Raw genomic sequence first — 19847 nt, forward strand, 5'->3', positions numbered from 1 at the left:
GTCTTCGGTCTTTTTCAGGACACCCCCTCCCCTATTCCTCACTCTGTGCAGTCTACTGTTTGGGACTGAGAGATTGTCTCCATGTCAAAATGTCACCAGCAGAAATAAATTTCTTACAGCATCATTTACACAAACGTTATCTACATCTGCCCAAAGCGCATGAGAATCTCCTCGTTAAGACAAAACCCTAGTAGACTGCACTAATTCTATCACCTGTGTATTTCCCTCTTTAGATGATCGGCGAAGTTTTAGAAAGGCAAGACATCAGCCCCCTTCCTTGTTATCTTCACCGCCACCCCACTCCCCCTGTGGCTGTAAATATACCATTTTATCTCTAGTCAAAACAGAAATTAAGACTATTTGCAAATCATTTGGGGGAAGGTGTAAGATCAGCTGGTGTCATGATCAGAAGCAGAAAGACCTAGAGAAGATCTGGGGAAAGTTGGAGACACGTCTCAGAAGACTCTGAGTCTAAAAGTTACCTGGGCAATCCTGGGAGGCACCTGTTCCATCATAAGAGAAGGAAAGGGACTAGAGAGGCTTCCTAGGCAGGCTTCTCCTCAGGGCGCACTACTATGAACTAGGTGCTACCTTCTCGGATTCAAGACCCAGGGCAGTAAACAATCACATGAGAGAAAGGAAGGAGGTTCTAGGCAAATGGTACATCAAAAGCAGTCTGGCATGGTCCATATGTTGAAAATTCACGCCGGTCTTTTCCGGGGATGCAAAGATTGTGACCAGAGCTTAGCAGAGTCAGGAACCCGGAAGTGCTCCAGAAACACCAGTAAGAGTCTCCCAGCTGCCCTGGAGGCAGGGAGGCAAAGAGTCTTGTTTTTTACAGTTCTGCTAGTTTGGCTGCAAGACAGGAGGGAGCAAGTCTCCCAAAGAGCGAGAGAGTGAGAGCACGAGAGAGAGCGAGAGAGAAAGTCGGCTGTCAACTCCCCCACGGACACACCCAGGTCTTCTGTAGCTCTGTCGGCCCCACAGTGGCACTGTTGCAATGCCTGGATCACAGGGGCTTCTCGATGCTCATACAAACGAAGAAACGATGGAGAAATGACTGATTCACCCATTCACCACAGGCTGCCTCACCAACTGAAAGAGCTACTGACATGTGGATTGTGGAACACAGTTCTATAATCACATCAGCATTTTAGAGGACACACAATATTTAGAGAATATCCAATCTTGGCTACAATACACTAAAAGCATCACCAGGAAGTCATGAACCTACTGAGACAGAATAGAAATACCTAGGTTCTAGGGACTCCACCCCAAGTATCAGCTCCTGATTTGTGCTGTGAGGTTGTACTCCCGTCTTTCTTCTCCTCCACACAGGCTGCAGTTGGGTGGCTTAGCCCAGGGTTCTGTGCAAGGTCTGAGAATCCCTGCCCAAGCATCAGACTAGACACCTCATCTAACTGAGGTCAAGAGATCTGAGGCCACAGCCAGTGACACAGCTGGTTCTAGAAGCCAGGAATCCTGATGCATAGGTCTGCACTTTCAGTTTTGTGAACGCATTCATGTGCTTATTAAAAAAAACCACCCAATCTACTGATAGAGAGCCACAAGGAATCACCTGGTTTTACACAGAGGATCCTGCTCTAATAAACTAAACTTCTGGGTGGGACAGAACTTACTGAATAATGGCCATTAGAACGGAAGCATCAGCTTTCATTCTGTGCTTACTACATGCCAGGCACATGCAAAATGCTTCACCTGTGTTAACCCTATTCCTTATAACGACTCCATGAGGCAGGTACTGTTCTGATCCACATTAGACCACCAAGGGAAGAGACAGAGGTCACCTCACTCCCAGGCAGTGGGGCCACTGGAGACACACTGCCTCGAGAACCAGTTGACCTGGACTTTCTATTCCCAGGAACAGACGCTCTTGTTGTAATGGGACCGCCACGAGGTCAACAGCAGGCAAAGCTTTGGAGATAGTGTGTGAGGCCATCAGGTTCCATCCCCACTCTGCTATCACCAGGGTGAGTGAGCTGGGCCAGCACCCACTCCACCTCAGTTTCCTTTTCTGGGAAACAGGCCTGCAGACCATCGCCCCATCTGTTGCTGGGATGCTCAAATGCACAAAGGTATGCCACAGTCCTAATGAGCCACACGTTGGCAGCCGATGGAGGGCCAGGACCACCACGTTTTGCTGTTTCCGCGCATGTCTTACCTCCCTTGCCGAACTGGTCACCGACAGCTGAAGACCAATGGCTTATGGATTCAGATTCTGATGTCAAGTGGAACCAGATTCAAGTTCTGGATCTTCCACTGAAGCATCAGTGTCCTTGCCCCAAGGAAGGTTCTATCGTGACGTCAGGTGCTACTGCCTGGACCCCGCCAAACAGCCTCTCCAATCTCACCCACACAGCCTGAACACAGAGCGCCAGCCGGGTAACCCGAGGGGCCCCTGTGAGTCGTGCCCTTGCCTCCACTCCAGCTGAGAAACAGTTAAGCGTAGACATGAGCAGGCGGAACAGACAAAGCAGGCAGAGGCAGAAAGGTGTATATTTGACCTGGCAACTTGCTTTAGGCCTTGGTAGGCCAAGCCGAGCTCTCCATCTTCATTCAAATATCCCCAATCCTCAGTCTTGCTAGAAATAAAGGACAAAAAAGAGGGCATCCAATATAGAGGGAAGAGACAGGGAGGCAGACAGACCAGGAAAGCGAGGCCATTTCAGCCAAGGTTTGGAAACCAAGGCAAAGCTCAAGAACCCCCAAGTTTGTCTTTCTTTCTTATAACCAGCACCTGAGCACCTAAGAACATCACCTCTCCCCCAGGCTGGGTCTCAGAAGGGGGTTCGTGCACGCTCATGGGGGCTCATGGATCATGAGAGGCTGGGGAGCATGTTGCAGAGGAGAGCAAAGGGTTGCACCTGTCCCAGTAAATTCTGTAACCCGCAGCGGTGCAGGCTGGGCAGAGGCATTTCCTTGCTGTCACACTCCACCCTTGCCCCCACCCCTCCTTTGACCAGAAGGATTCAGAAAAGAAAAGGGAGAATCAGGAGAGATGCAAACAGGGCAGGGAGAGGAGGCCCCATGCACAGTGGAGGCTGCAGAGGGGCTCCTGGGATGCTGCATCTGGCTGTACCCAGACGTCTGGCTCAGTGATGATGAGGAAGATGGCTACCTACTGTCTGCTTTTCAATGCTGCTTTCTTCTGTCACTAAGGACACAAAAAGCATTAGCTAATCTCACCTCCAGCCCTCAGTGCACTCGGACAGAAAGAAACCACTAATAACAACGGTGCCAAGCAGGATGCCAACTGAACGTTCTCTGTTCTGCCCAGGGACTGGGGTGCGTTACTCCTGTTGACCCAACCTGGAATGCAGAAGGCCAGTTGCCCTCCCCAGTTGCCCAGTGTCTGCCCGATGCTGGAAGGGCAGCTCCAGGAGATCAGGCACATGTCCCGTGCTCCCCCATCCACGCACCTCCCCACCTTCACAGCCCTGGGTACACAGGAGACACGAAAAGTCCAGTGGGATAGGGCAGCAGGTGAGCCTCCTCTATACCCGCTGGGAACCTGCCCCTCCCTCTCTGCTCCTAGGGATTCTCCTGCTGGTTGGATCCTAGCAGGAATCGCAAAGGAGCTACAGATGGTGTGCGTGGACCAGCAACCCCTCCCTCACAGGGGAGAAACAGTTGTCCCCAGGAGCCACAGTACCGCTCCCGCTGGGTTTCGCGGGAGGTCCAGGGGGTGCAGCTGCCCACTTTACCTCCCAGGAGCTCAGCCTCGTGGAGAGGAGCTCTGGGCCTTGCACCACTCACATAAGCTGCTTCTTGGGTAAAGCTGGTCACGTGGCTACCAGGTCCTACGCTGAAAAGCTTGAAGCAGAGGGCAGGAGGCAGAGACCACAGTGAGCTTGCTTCTGGTGCTACTCTGGCTTCTGTGCCCCAAGCCTACCCTTTACTGTCACAACTTGTGCTCCATCTGGCTGGGCAGTGTGGGGGTTACTGCCAACAAGCATATACTGGGGACCTCTCCCACTTGGGACTCTGGCTCCTCAAATGTCCAGACCGGTCACCTAGGCCTGGCCTCCCCAGAGACTGCCTTTTATTGTAGACTTTTTGCTGTCCCCTCCCGTGCTTAGCACTTACCCTGCCTGGGTGTTCCATTTATCCTAGCAAACCCAGAAAGTGAGCTGGGCCGCGTCAAGGGGGAACTGACAGCTTAGCCCCTTTGCCCTTCTCAGCTATTAACACATTTAACTAGGGCCTTTTAGTAGCTAGGGCTTTAACCCAACAGGCAGCCGCGGGGAGGCATCGCTGCTGAATAGGAATGCAGGGTATTTTGCTCCAACCATCCTGTTCGCCATGTGTGGAGAGACCCCAAGATGGAGAGGACTTGCCTGACGCCGACACCTGGGCTAGAACCCAGGCGGGCTCTGGCACCTGGCCTCTGGCTCTTTCCCTGCCACACCGGCTGGCCCTCATGCCCCGAGGAGGGCTGCTGGCTCTCTCCTGGAGGGTCACCGCGATCCTATAGTTCCCTCGATGGCAGACTGAGTGCCACCGCTCACCCTCTGCCGGTGCCTGTGTGTTGCCGAGTTACACAGTGAGGAAGTGAGCATTGAATTCCTGCTCAGGGGGAGACACTCTCAGAATTCTTAATTCTGAAACACGCCAGGCAGTATGCACAAAGATAAAAGGGGAGACTGTGAGGCCCCGTCATCCCACCGTGCTCAGGAAGTCAGGCAAACCAGTAAATTAAAAAGCAGTCAACCAGCTCCAGGTCCAGCCTTTGTTGCTAGATGAAAGAGAACCAATTCCTCTGGAGAGATTCTCCCTCCCCTCTGCGTGCTATTAGGACCGAAGGCCTGGGAGGGAGCGTCACCTGGTGGCATGAGAAGGAAAACCCCAAACGACAGCTTACAGGAATTTTTTTTTTTAAATGTAAAGTACCTACGTCAATTAAATCAACAAACGTTCACGGAAAATCTCCTGGGTACACACGACTGTGCTGAGCTCCATTCCCAAAGAGGCTGCAGATGCGCTTGAATAAGCCGCAGGTACAGTCTCCAACTGCAGGAGACTGGAGAACCGGCACCCCAAAGGGCATGTTGTGGTCATTGCCTACATGTCCCGTGCCTATTACGATGAAAGTGCTCAGCTCACCGATCTGAGGTTTCTTCTATATCTTTTATTATATAACCTTATTAACTGTAAATATCAGGCAGCAGAAAAGGCCTAGGATAATATTTGCTTTCCCTCTGTGGAGAACATCAGGACTATGACCCAACAGCAATCCCTCTGTCCTGGCCCAAGGATCTGCCTCCCTGTCGAAACAGGCAAGGTTCCTATGAGCATGATGATGGTCAGTTTTCGGTTTCGGAAAAAAGCACGTGGTGCTCCACAGATATGCTTATTTCTGTAGCTCACACCTAGACTTTCTACCCAACTGCCCAGGAGATTCCCTGCAATCTCTGAGAAAGGGAGGCAGCAACCCCAATGCCATGAATAAGACTGTCTGTGGACAAATATACCACTGAATTACCGCAGACAGGAATTACGCTGATGGCTTGGGACCCACTGAATCCTGGGAAACCTTAGGAGGGCATGATCACCTCACAGAAGGAAGCCGAGAGTTTCTAGCCGGGAACAGTTAAAGTGAGCACTTGAGAGGAGGGAGTTGGGGACCATGAGGCTCTTCCTACTCCTTTGCTCTTCTGAGCCAGACATCCCACAGCAGCTGGGGCTCAGGGCCAAAGGAGCCAGAAAACTCCGAGCCCATCCTAAGGAGTCCGCACACACCCCTGCCTGGTTAAACAGGATCTTCAGTGTCCCAAGCAGGCCCATTAGGGGGTGAATAATAACCCCAGGTTTATCTGTCCAAGCCCAGGTGGCATCAGGCAAAGCTACCTTTTGTGCCAAGGGCCTCCTGTTGTTTCTTGGAACCTGCTGGGAGGTGGGGCTGCAGTTTCCTGGGACACAAGCAAAGGTCCAACAATGCGCTCTAAGTCTCCCTTTGGAGTTCTACAGACTTGAGCAGAAATGGCTGGTGGCCAAAGGAGCACCATTGCTGGACCCAGACCTGAGCTCTCACCACACATGCCTGCTCTTCCTTAGCTCCGCGACCTTGAGCACATGCCTGGTTGACTTGACTATGGCCATACAGAAAATGGTAATAATGTTGCTGGTTTCTCTTAGTTCCCAGAATGTGAAAATGGGAGCACTTTCTGTAAGTGGAAGAGCTAGCCACATTCCTGTGTCTCCCCCCAGAGCCGACCCTCCTAACTGGCCTCCCTCCCAAACTGGAAAACAAAGGAAAAGACAATGGTAACGATCAAACAGAACTCCATAAACTCTGGAAGTTAGCGAGGGAGAGAAGTTCCAAATTGAAGGACCGTGGATTCTGAGAGAGGCGATGACTGGGCATGGGAGAGTGTCTAGAATCCCTCCAGAAACCTAAGCAAAATTCAGTGCAGCACTGTAAGCTTTTCCTTGAGAGAGGATCGACTTTTGCAATCCCTCCCACCCCAAATCACACGTGCGTAATACCACTTCTGTTCAAACCAGAACACTCTCTCTCAGAGGGAAATCACAGGAGAGGAACCGCAGCTCGGCCTTCAGGGCACTCTTATCCCAGGGGTGGCCCTTGTAACCGATGTCCTGGCAGCCGAGCTCCAGCAATCACAGCCTGCATCCTCCTGCCCTGTCCACCTGCCTGCCGCCATCCTCTCTCACTGCAGAGATCACGGTGTGGGTGAGGCACAAGTGTGGCAGGCACTGGGGAACTGGTTCTTCAGGCTTCTGAAGGCTCCTTCCTGTACCTGGTTTCACAGGCTATTAGTTCCCTATTGTACCCTAGGCTTGACTGGGGAATGGAATTATTTTAACATCTAAGAAAAGCTATTTTTATTTTATCACCAGCATTATTACTGCTGCAAAGGAAGACAAATCCAGGGTAGGAAGCAGCCCCTGGGACTGGATCCCTGGACAACCATTTAGGTGAATAAAAAGGGAGCTGAGAGTTGACAATAGCAGAAGATCAGAAAGATAAGCACTCCCTCGCCTGTCAAGGTCCAGCTTGTCCTCCCTGCTCTCCCCTTTTTTAATTCCAAGTATCAGCTGTGCTCTTTTTTCTTATTCAGTGTATTTCTTCACCCAAGATAATTCTGAATGACTAAATCTGGACTCCAGTTTCAGCACTGAGAGGGTCACCTTCATTTCCTGTTCTCTCTCCTTTGGGGACCAGAATCGCGTCCCTCTGGAAATTTACTTTCCTCTGGGGGGTCTTGCTAGAATGCCTGCATCTTCTGATTACCTACACAGTGCGCGGGAAGCAGCCCGGCCTGGCAGTCAGGCCTTCTGGATTGTACCTTGACTCAGTTTCAGGCTGGCTGCTTGCCAGAATAGCTCATCCCTTCTGGGCCTCAGTTTCCCTATCTGCAGAAATGGGCTAGTTTAGAAGACGTGGAAATCCCAGCGTTAAAGTCTTCAAGTCCCTGACAATTCTTGCTGACAACTTCATGTTGCAGTTAGCGGCACCTGCTGACAGTTTCTAGATGTGCTTGCGGTTTTCATCAATTCTGTACAAACGCTTCGTGACTGATCACGTCGGTGAGTTGAGGCGAGAGAGAAAGGTAGCCAGGGAAAAGGCTGGCTCTGTTCTTACAGGTGCCCACAGGGGCCCCGAGAGGCAAAGACAGTAATAACGGCAGGAAGTGTTCTCAGTACAAGACGTGGACTAACTCACCTGACCTTCTCAATCTCCATGCGAAGTACACTGCTGTGACTGTCCCCGGTTCAGAGGAGGAGACTGAGGCACTGAGTGGTTATAAAGGAGTTACTAAGTAGTTGGCGAGTGGACTCCAGAGTGCAAGCACTCTGCCATAAGGCCCTGGGGTCTCATCCAGGCCCTGCTGCCTCCCTCAGTCAGGCTCCCTGGCCATAACCTGGGCAGATCTTTTAACTTTTTTTTTTTAATGTTTATTTATTTTTTGAGAGAGAGTGCAACAGGGGAGGGCAGAGAGAGAGGGAGACACAGAATCTGAAGCAGGCTCCAGGCTCTGAGCTGTCAGCACAGAGCCTGAAGTGGGGCTCGAACCCACAAACTGCGAGATCATGACCCAAGCTGAAGTCAGACGCTTAACCGACTGAGCCACGCAGGTGCCCCTGGGCAGTCCATTCTTAAGGAGGGACTAGAGGTCTGTTCACTAAAGTCCAGGGAAAACTCATTTGAGCCAGTATGATAGTGGTCAAGTTCTTCCACCCAACCTCTGGGGTGCCTAGCTTGGGTTCCATCTCTTAAATGACAGGCACTGGGGCCCACCAGCTGGGTTGAGTAAAGCTAATATTAAAGCAAAGATAAAGGAGTGCCCGGTGGGGGCGGGGTGCTTAGTTGGTTGAGCATCTGACTCTTGATTGCAGCTCATGTCATGATCGCAGGTCATGGGATCAAGCCCCACGTTGGGCTCTGTACTAACAGCATGGAGCCTGCTTGGGATTCTCTACCTCTGCCCTTCTTCACGCCCCACACACACATGCTCTAAAAAGCAATAAAAAAGCGAAGAACTGGAGCAGCAGCAGCCCCTCCCAGGACTTAGTTGGGCTCATCTGGTGCTGGCTTCCCTCTAAGGGAAAAGCTACTCTCAGCCGGTCCTTCTCACTCCTCCTGTCCACACTTCCAGGGAGGCTCCCTTTCCAAAAGCTCTTCATAAGATCTGGGTTCTGGATGCCCCAGCTGTGTTACCAGAGTCTTGCTGAAGCTGACAAGTGTTTTCCTAAGGGCGTGGAATTCACAGAGCCTGCTCCTTCCTTCTCGTTTACCTCCTATAATACATAAACCCTGATGCTGAGCAGTGTCTGAGAAACAGCCATCACATGTCAGGTTGGGCAAGACCCTTTTCCATTGCCTCCTCTAGTTACCATGAGGGGGGACTTACCTGTTTGTCTGGCAGACCCCATGATAGGCCTCGATGGCATCTTCCTGATCTACATGCTTCTCACTGTTAGGCCAACTTGTTCTGGCATTAATGTTCGGCTCCTAGAAGGTCCCAGGTTAAAAGAGAAATAACTCTGGTTACATAAACAACTGTTGCAAAATGACTTTATAGACTTTGTATATACAGAGGCATAAAAACAAGCTTTTGAGGGGTGCCTGTGTGGCTGAGTTGGTTGAGCATCTGACTTTGGCTCAGGTCATGATTTCACGGCTCATGAGATCAAGCTCCTCACTGGGCTCTGTGCTGACAGCTCAGAGCCTGGAGCCTGCCTTGCATTCTGCATCTCCCTCCCTCACTTCTCTCTCTCTCAAAAATAAACAAACATTAAGAAAAAAAAAAACCAAAAAAACAAGCTTTTGGGGAAAAAAACAAAGGCTCAGGATGACCTCGGATAACAGCAGTTAAACCCAGGCAGGAATGGTACTTTCAAAGGCACAGAATGACAAGGCCTGGCTGCAAAAGCCCCGAACTTGGACTGTGAGGGAGGATGGCAGTGACTGTGTCTCTGAGGTGACCAGCACCCCCCAAATCCGAAGGACAGGGTGAAAATCTGTCTCAGTGTTGGTCCTCCACACTCATGACTGCCTACTTATCCCCCTCTAAGTCATCCCAGGGCCATGTCCAGAGTTGTTCCCGGTGGTCTCTGTCCCAGAAGGTGAAAACATTAGGAACAAATGCTAAGCTGGACTTGCCACCCTGGGTGGGCTTAGAGGAAAAGACTTACTCTACCTCAGAATCAAACAGCAAGACACAAAGCATGGGGTGAAAAACAAGGCCAAGGGGGCTGCTCAGGCCATTGCCCTTGTTTCTAATTCTGTGCCTTGTTCTTTTTGAACATGTTCATATTGAGTAACTTCAGAAGATTCTAGAGACTTCCAGCAAAGTCTCCCGTGAAAGGTCATGCTGAGAAGGCAGCAAGTACCTTGCTTTCCCTTTAGACGAGACCCTAGAGTCAGCGCGCCTGCATTTTTTTAGGTTTAAAGTGCTCACGGGTAAAGCTACGTAAGCAAAACACCGTCCGTATTACCTAGTGTCGCCCCCTGGCAAGCCCAACCGGGCTGCCATCTTGTTACCGTGCTCTTGCCGGCGAGTCGGCGCTGGTCGGCGCTGACAATCTGCGTCCTCAGGATGAGCACCTCCTCCTTGCGAACCTCAAGCTCCTCGTTGGCCAGCTTGAGCTGGTTCAGCAGCAGGCTGTAGCTGTCGGGGGAGCTGTGGCTGGAGTTGTCCTGTGTGGCTTGGTCAGCCACGGCTTTCCTCAGCTCGTTCAGGTCGTTCTTCAGCTTCTTGTTCTCCGACTCTAGCTCTTGCCTCTGGAAGACAGCCCGAGCAGCATACTCCATCTCCTTCTGGACCTAGAACAGTCTCCTCTCCCCATGTGGACTTCCTCCTCCACCTTCCGGAATCAGCCTGCCCTGTCCCTCCTATGAAGCTTGGAGCAACCTTCTTGTTTTAACACTAAAACCCATGAGAAAAGTTCAGTAATAGTTAAAACTGGGGCTTGGATTTGAATCCACAACCCTAAGTTATTGGGGTGAAGCATCTGACCTGAGGCCTCTATGACAGCATTCCCCAAACAGAATAGTGTTCCTATCTCTAAGTGTATCTGGCCATGAAACCTACCCTTGAGGAAATGCCAGGTTAATTTTAAACAATGTGCTTTTAACATTAGACTTCCTAGAAACTTATTGATGTACTTTGTGACTTTCCAAGAGAGCATAAAAATCCCAGGATTTCCCAAACTTAGCTATCTAGAGAGCCTTCCTACCCAATGCCCTTATTCCAAGGAGCACCACACAGACCAATGTTTTAGAGTATATTAGGAACACACTTTTGTTTTTTGGTCACACAGAAAGCCACCAACTGTCAATGCCAGAAGAAAAGCTACCTGTGTGCAAAAATGCCATCAAAACAACTTTAGAATATATTTTAAGTTTTCTGGGTGTAATATTTAGCTTTGGATTTCACAAAGTCAGACCATAGAAAGTTTGGTACTCACATATATAATACTCTTAGGGTCTTGGGATATATGGGATTCAAAATTTCCCCCCAAATCCCCAAATGGTGGATAAGTGGGGATTGGTTGCACAATTATTACAGAGACATAGGACCACAAAACTAGGAGACCATCTAAATAATCTTTTCATTTTCTGAATGAGGGAGCTAAGGACTGAGCAGAGAAGACTCACAGTGAGTTTAGGAACCTCTGCCAGGGCTAGAGCCCACGATTCTGGACACCTGATCCCACCTTGCCTGGCCACATTGTATCAAGCCTCCTCCAGCAATCTCTGCCAGGTGCAACCAGCCCAAGGACCCTTCCGCCCCATCTCACCCCCACAGGGAGGGTATGCCTAAGCCTTGAGACCAGTACCCAAATGGTGTGCTTCTGTCCCTTTATGCGTTAGAGAAGGATCAGCGGGAACTTCTGAAATTCTGGTTGTTTCAGCAAAAATCACTACTTGTCAAGGGGTCCTTCCCAGAGTAGGCTCATCTCACCCATGTACTTGTGGGCAGGTTTTTCAAATCCGATTTGGTAAGGATCGGGTTGGAAAAGAGGGCTGAATAGTCTGGTGTGCAGACTCATGATCTGCTTCGATCTGCTCAGGCAGAGTCTACACTTTGGGAGGGCAGAGGACAGCTCCTTCCCTCGTGCCTTCAGGAAGCATTCAGCTGGACACACAGCAGGGGCCCATTAAATACAGGCTGACGGGGCTTTGCCTAAAAGCCCCATTTTTCATTGTTTCCTTCAGTGTCTGGGTCTGTTAAGTGAGAAGAAATGCAACCAGCCTCCCCAGCATTGGTCCTCCCAGACACCAGCCTCTGAGACAGCGCAAAAATTAAGTCAGGTTTCACCAGAGACAACGAAGGGAAAACCAGGTCTTGTAGCCTCAGAATCCTGGCCTAACAGAGCAGAATGGTCATGGAGTTTCAAGAGTCTGGGACAAGCGCTCATTGAGCCCTCTCTGAGCCAGGCCCTGAGCTAGCAGTGGAGATGTAGCCTGCAGGAACAGCGTGGGGCATCTTCCCCAGGAGCCGAACGCAGAGCGAGTTTTTAAGCAGACTTTAAGATGGGAGTCCTGGAGGCAGGACTTTGCCCATAGACTAGAAGAGTGGCTCTCAGACTTGAGTGGGCAATGGAAACCCCAGGCGGGTGGCTGAGAACAGACTGCTGGGCCCCACCTCAGAGCTTGTGATACAGGTCTGGGAGGAGGCTGAGAATCTGCATTTTTAGCATGCCTGCCATGATGCTGGTCCCAGGACCACTCCTGGAGGCCCACTGGGCTAGACCCACTTTACCTTTTTTTTTTTTTTTTTTTTTTTTTTAATGTTTATGTTTTTTGACAGAGACAGAGCATGAGTCGGGGAGGGGCAAAGAGGGAGACACAGAATCCGAAGCAGGCTCCAGGCTCTGAGCTGTCAGCACAGAGCACAACGCGGGGCTCAAACTCATGAACAGCGAGATCATGACCTCAGCCGAAATTGGATGCTTAACCCACGGAGCCACCCAGATGCCCCTTATCTTTTCCAGTTCTAAAACAGCCTGCCGTTCACTTGCTTGGGGAAGGCAGCTGAGGAACGGCATGCACCACAGACATCTGTCACACCCACTCCCCTTTTCACGGGGTTTTAAACCTTTAAATATCACATGTGGAAAATAAGTCTAAATCAATAACTCAAAAAAGGAAAACCCTTACAAAGCACCCACTTCTGTGACCCTAATTGTTCAAAAAGCCATGGGCATGATTCAGGGCTGTTCTCCTGGGGTAGTGTAGTGGTGACCAGAGTTATCTGCGGTTCTGTGAGTGGGACCAGACTGACCCTGCCAGACTGGATCAATTCCCAAGCCCCTGGGAATGGAAGCAGGGGAGGGGGAATGCTATGATGCCCTTTCCTGTGCCCCCCTCCCTGGCTGGAGGCCTACCACCCCCATCACTGTAGTAAACATAGGCCTGCTCACCCTGGGACCTGAGGCCTTGCACCCTCCAATCTCACCAGCTCTCGCTGGGCCAGCACTGCGTGCACGGGGACATCCCTCGGCCTTACATCTCTCCATGCAAGTCTGGATCTCTTTTCAAAGTGAATTCACCCCACTGTCCACATGTTTCTTTAACTCAAACTGTATCAAGTAAGACATATGTGACATAACAACATATATTTAGCCTCTGGCCCAGGTTCCTAGTGACAGAGGTGAGAGGAACATCTTTTGTTCTATTTGGTCTTAGCTCCTGGTTCCTGGCTCAGGGGTCCTAAAACCCTTGGCGCTTCCTGATAAGGGTGAGAGAAGTGTCCTTTGTTAGTCATAATAAGTCCCTTTCATCCCCAGCTAGTTCATGCCAATGAGGAGAGGGACCAGGTGCCTGGGAACCAATCCTGAGATCCAAGCACTGGGGCTTACAGCCCCACCCACAGATGCCTGGAGAGGGAAAGAGGAGGGCTGGAGACGGAGCTGAACACCAATGGCCAATGATTTTATCACTGGTGCCTGTGTAATGGAAACCCGTAGGTGAAGGGTTCCAAGGGCCTCTGGTTGATGAGCGCATGGAGGTGTGGAGGGAGCGCACACCTGGAGAGGGCGTGGAAGCTCTGGGCCCCTTCCCACACACCTGTGCCTGCTTCATTCGCCTGCCGAGCTGCAGCCTTTAGAATAAACCAGGAGTAGCGAATAAGATGCTTTCCTGAGCTCTGTGGGCTGCTCTAACATGTGATCAACCTGAGGAGGGGGGGTCACGGGAACCCGATTGGTAGCCAAGTGGACAGAAGTGTGGGTAACCTGGGGACTCACCAATGTGACTGGCATCTGAAATGAGGGCAGTCTTGAGGGACGAGGGCCCTGACCAGTGGAGTCTATCCTAAATGTAGGTAGTTAGGGCCCATGTTGAACTAAACTGTGGGACACCTATAGTTGGTGTCTCCTGTAAGTAGAGATTATGGCTCCTTGTAGTAAGTACACATTTGCCTCTATCTCACAGATGAAGAAACTGAAGGGTCAAGTTGCCCGCTTATGGCTCCACTTATGCAAAGACTTGCTCACCCATCTTCCACAGGGTACGAGTTTGGGGAACTTGTTGGCCGACAATCTTACCTTCAGACTGTTGTAGGCTAGATCTGCATCCTGGTCCAAATCCAGGTCATTCTTTGCTTGTTCCACCTGCACGAATGAGGAGACAGAGGTGAGCAGGGACCACAGGCAGCTGTCCCATGGTGATATTTTCAACCACAGGAGACATGCTCGTTTTGCCCGCACTCCCTGCTCTGTGTCTGCTTTCTTCCCGCCTCCAGAATGTAGTACCCTACTTCAGGCCACCAGGAAGCTCTCCATAAATTATCCTCCTGCCTGTCTTCACCGTCTCCATAACTTCATTCCCAGGTCCTTAGGCATATAAATATGTATACACTGTGCTACAGGTTGAATGATGTCCCCACAAAACATACGTTGAAGTCCAAAGCCTGGTACCCTGTGAATGTGACTTAAGAAATGGGATCTTTGCAGATAAAATCAAAGTCAAGATGAGGTCATAAGGATGGGCCCTAATGCAATACGACTGGTGCCCTTACAAGGAGATCGATAGCATGTGCGCGCTCTCTCGCGCGCACACACAGGGGAATAGCACATGATGGAGGCAGAGATTGGAGTCATACAGTGCCAAGTCAAGGAACTGGAGCTAAGGAATGCCAAGGGTTTCTGGCAATGCCAGATGCTCAGAGAGAGGCATGGAAGAGATTTCCCCCCAAAAGCCTTTAAGAGAGCATGGCCCCGTTGGGACCTTACTTTTTGATTTTTGACCTCCAGAACTACAAGAGAATCAATTTCTGTTGTTTTGAGCCATCCAGTTTGTGGGATTTTGTTTCAGCAGCCAAGGAAACCAGCACTATAACACTTATGTACTTCTTAAGAAGGCTAATACATAATAATTACGTGCTTATTAAGGGGATTAATGAGCTACCTTTGGTTTTTTGGGGGTGTGTGTGAACATGTGTATTCAGTTTTCACAACTGAATCACTAAGCACTTTGTGGAGAAGCCTGCTTCCTCCATATCACCCCACAATAAGGACTCTGGCAGCTGGCCCCTACGATGCTCAGTAAATGCTGATTTCAATTCCAAGGAATGTGGAGACCAACAGCTGTAATGCTAGCTCATCATACTCAGTGAACCAATGACTCCTATAATTGTTTGGAAGCTACTGAACCTGAATTGTCAATAAGAAGGGGCAGAAACACCTTCATAAATGGTTAGCTGCATGGGGTGATTTTAAGTAGTGGGTGAAAGTCCTTGAATAAGATGGGTTTTGGAGCTAAAACCTGACAGTGCTTAATTAGATTATCTGCAGTGCTAGCAACCTTAAGTCCAAGGTAAGGCCACTCCCCTGCTGTGCATGGATTAGGTGTGCCCAGGCATACAGACCGGGATGGATGTGAGCACCTCCTGGAGACTGTCCAGATGTAGGGCTGCTGCACGGACCACATGGTTTCCTGCCCCTGCAACCTGGGACAGCCGCTGTCCAGGGTACCAGTCTCTGTTTGGCTCCCACCCCATTAGTGGTACCGGATGGGACTCTTCAGAGTGGGCTCTTCATCTCTGCCCCAGTGAGAGGCCTACACTTGTGTTCTGTGGAGCGTGGATTTGCCGCATGGCCATGGATAATTGTTGAGTGCATCCGGTTCTCAGAAAACGGAGATCATCCATGGTCCAAGGGGCTGTATTAAGGTGGACTGGCAGTTATGTTTCTAAGTGGGCAGCCCACTGGAATCACCCTGGTGGCCAAAGTGACTTTGCTATGCCCGGAGAAAGGGGGCTGGCTGGATGGGAAGTCAAACACAGGGACAGCCTAGCTGTCACAGAGGCCCCATCCTCACAGCAGACTGCCACTCCCATACTGATGGCGCAATCTACAGACTTCTCTCTGTACCTTCGACCCTACGCCACATCTCTCTGGAGGAAAGATTCAGGTGGCTCAGGATTCCTCTTGGAACCAGGGGCAGATCCAAGAACATGATCCTGTAGAGTGCTGTAGAGGGATTCCACACCTTCCGTCCCCCCTGCCCCACTTCTGCCTTTCTTACTAAACTCTGCAGAAACAAGATCTTTCTCCTTAAAGGGAGATCCTCAATACACATTCAGGGCTATAGGCCAACCCTATAGTTCTAACTCTTGTTCAGTGATAACTTTTTTAAAGTTTATTTTGAGAGAGGGGGTGGGGCAGAGAGAGAGGCAGAGAGAGAATCCAAAGCAGGCTCTGCACTGTCAGTACAGAGCTCGCCTCAGGGCTTGAATCCATGAACCGTGAGATCATCACCTGAGTGAGCTGAAAGGAAGAGTCAGACGGTCAACTGACTGAGCCACCCAGGCACCCCCAAGGATTACTTTTCAAGAAAGGGATATCCCTTTTTATTTTGTAGCAAGACAAAGAGAAAGCCTAAAGCCAAGATTTCAAAGTTATCTGGCATTTCTGTGGTGGGGAATCTGGAGCCTGGACCTTTGGGGGTAGCTGGGGGGGCTGGGGACTTCTACATCAGGGATGGTCTGATGTGGTCTGTGTAGCTTTTCATAGATTTGATTTGCGCTTGCCTGTCAGGGCTCCTTCTCTTCTATGGACTGAATCGTTTGTAAATCTAACCCCTTCAATCTCCAGTCTAATCCACCTGAGAGACTGAAGTCCACCAACAAGATTTACCTCCCCACTTTGTGCTCAGAATACCAGAGAATATCCTAGCAATACAGACCAATGTCTATATCACATTTGAAGGGAAAGGGAAGCCAGGTGTTACCACTAAAAGGAGACCATGTGTAGAGGAGGGAGCAGGCCTGAGAGGCGGGGAGGGGGTTGAACTCCACAATGGGCAAGTCAGGCTTCAGAACAAAGACCTCTGACAAACCCATGATGAGGTCCAGCTAGTGATATGACCAGTGTCAGAACTGGCCTTCTATCCCATTGGAAGTGGTCTTTCTACCTCCCAATAACACATGGGTCTTATCTCCTTATCACTGCTAACTTCAGTGGGTTTTATTCCTACAGTGCCAATCTGTACCCAACCTTGCATTTATTTGAGCCCTATTGATGTTTTCACTTGTCACCTGTGTTATGTGTCTGGTCCCCCCAACTGGATCATAAATTCCTCAATGGCTAGGGGTTTTTCTTCTTATATTTTTATCTCCTCTTGTGTAATAAACAGTTTGAATACCTACTACGACCTGGCTCTACCACAGTGCTGAGCATTGCATAGGTACCTGGGGGGGTCCCTGAGACAGTGATACATCTGGGGACGCTACGGTCTCAAGACATACCCTTTTGAGACCCAAGGCACTGATGATAATCTGGACTGAGGCCAGGGAGCAATCATGGGATAGAAAAGTGAGTGACCACAAACCTGGTCTACCCCTAACCCAGTGGGGGGTAGACTGAAGTCCATGCCAGACTCCTGGCATGGTAAAGGACAGTCACTTGTCTCTGTTAAAATTAGACTCTGGCTTGTATTTATACTTTAATCACACATCCTAGTGCCCTTTGCAAATAGGTGACAATGCCACAGGCTCTCCCTAGCTTCGCCACTGGGAATCCCTTGCCCTGGGGGCACTTGGGAAGCCTACTCCTGTCCATCTGGAGTGGTCTGGGGGCGTCGGCAGGTAGAGAAGACTCAGTGTGACACCAACACGAGGTGGAAGCTCCTCTCTGAAACCGAGCACCTGCATAAGCCCAAGTGGTCACCCTGCCACGTGAACCCTGAGAAAGAGCGTGCTGACGCCGGCACCTGGGGGCCGCTCTGCAGGCCTGCAGCCCCAGCACGCACCTGGACCTTCCGGCTGTCCTGCTGCTCCCTCTTCTCCAGCTGCACCTGCAGTTTCTTCCTCTCCTGCTCCAGCTCGCGCACTCTCTTCTGCAGTTTCAGGAAGACGGTCATGTCCATGGCTGCCTTTTCCAGGCCGATGTCCTTCAGGGGAACACAGGGAGCCGGGAAGGAGGTTTCAATAGCATAGCTGCCTCAGGGGACATATGGCACCTCCCAGCCTGCCTCTGTATCAGCTGCCTGTCCTCTCTCTCTGTACAAACATCGACCTGCGCCCCAGAGGCAGAGCCAATGCCAACCAACCATCAGTTCTCAGAGTGAAGTTGGTACTCCAGGCTCATTTTCTGTCTAGATGACATCTGAGTCTGGCCCATTTATATTCCTGTGAGAGCTACTTAAGATAACCACTCATACATTCCAAGAGTAAAGACACAGCCATTTTATTTGGAAGTTAAAAGAGTTCACTGATGGAAATGGTCTCATACCAGAGAAATTGTCAAACTCAGGCTCGACACTTCCTGATGGAAGAATCGATGTGGTTACTAATCACTGCAAATGTGTTGTCAAACACCACTTGATTGTACCTTGAAACAGAACCAAGACATCCCTGCCACGCAACCTGTTTATTCCATAGACCTGAGAGCATCGATTTCCCAGATTTTCTCCCTTTGGATTCATGCCTGGGTTTGCCCTCTGGGGTTCTGTTGTGTGTGGGTGCGTATGTACAAACAGGTGTATCTGCATGAGCTTATCTATGTGGATCTTTAAAGTACATGTATAGCATTTCACGAGCACTTCGCGCTTAGCCAGCGCTGTACTAGCTGTCCTGGCTGATCCCAAGAACCAGCCTCAATTTCCTTGAAGAAGGTCAATCTGCTGATGGAGGTGGTTACGTCTGCACAGAAATGGCCACATATACGCCTGGTGGCATGTCTGGAGTTTAAATGACTGAAGCCTCCAGGATCCAGACTTCAGACGCTGCAGTGGTGACAGCAATGGCCTCTCTCAAGCTAACATGAGCTAAGTGCTTACGGCGAGCAGCAGACCACACTGAACTGTACGAGAGAACACGTTCCCATCCCAAAGACCTCTTTTTCTATCGTTTGCCACCTTTACCCTGTCACTCGCGGTCTCTTATCAATACTTTTTCTTTCTAGCACTGAACACTTGAGGTTCTATTACAAACTTCTCCTGTCACCTGATTACTGCCGACTTTCCACCAGACAAGCTCTGCGAGGGCAGGGACCGTCCCTGGCTTGGTGACCACTACTTCACCTGCAGCACCCTGCACAAAGATGTGCTCAAAGCACGTTTGTATTTACAACTGCCTCTCTTCCAGGTCTGTCTTTCACGTGCTTAAGGTTTTATGTACGTTACAAAGTCCACTGTGTGGTACAGTATTTAGAAACTCTGGGACTATTATTGACAAAGATATAGTCACTCGGCAAATATCTGTGGTTCCAAATATTCCAAATAATTGTTCTCTGAGTTTTACCCAGCTTCTAAGTCAGGAAAAAATTTTTTCTTGCATATTTATGGCTATTTTATATGTGCTATACTAAATGGGGATGATAAATTATTTCCATTTTAACGACTAAGCTGTTCTTTTTCTTTCTCTGATGTTGTATTTACTTTTTAATATAATTTATAGTCCAATTGGCTTCCATACAACACCCAGTGCTCATCCCATCAAGTACCCTCCTCAATGCCCATCACCCACTTTCCCCTCTCCCCCACCCCCCATCAATCCTCGATTTGTTCTCTGTATTTAACAGTCTCTTATGGTTTGCCTCCCTCTCTGTTTGTAACTATTTTTTCCATTTCCTTTCCGCCATGATCTTCTGTTAAGTCTCTCAAGATCCACATATGAGTGAAAACATAGGATATCTTTCTCTGACTTATTTCACTTAGCATAATACCCTCCAGTTCCATTCACATTGCTGCAAATGGCAAGATTTCATTCTCATTGCCACGTAGTATTCCATTGTGTATATAAACCCCATCTTCATCCATTCATCAGTTGATGGGCATTTAGGATCTTTCTACATTTTGGCTATTGCTGAAAGCACTGCTATAAACATTTGGGTACATATACCCCTATGCATCA

The 19847-nt window shown here is 49.8% G+C and overlaps 1 protein-coding gene across 2 annotated transcripts in view; it reads right to left on the minus strand.

Moving 5' to 3' along the window:
• Positions 1-19847, minus strand: part of MYO5B (myosin VB) — a 334060-nt gene that overhangs the window by 19158 nt on the left and 295055 nt on the right. The window contains exons 26-30 of one of the 2 annotated variants that reach the window (XM_043558787.1): positions 17744-17884; positions 14038-14103; positions 10028-10267; positions 8895-8995; positions 2526-2603 (exon numbers count right to left, since the gene is read on the minus strand). In XM_043558787.1, coding sequence (XP_043414722.1) covers positions 2526-2603; positions 8895-8995; positions 10028-10267; positions 14038-14103; positions 17744-17884 — 626 coding nt within the window. The remainder of the gene's footprint in view (positions 1-2525; positions 2604-8894; positions 8996-10027; positions 10268-14037; positions 14104-17743; positions 17885-19847) is intronic. The other variant, XM_043558788.1, reaches the window with a different exon arrangement.

This window comes from Prionailurus bengalensis, chromosome D3 (genome assembly GCF_016509475.1).
Source record: "Prionailurus bengalensis isolate Pbe53 chromosome D3, Fcat_Pben_1.1_paternal_pri, whole genome shotgun sequence".
In the NCBI taxonomy this organism is placed as follows: domain Eukaryota; kingdom Metazoa; phylum Chordata; class Mammalia; order Carnivora; family Felidae; genus Prionailurus; species Prionailurus bengalensis.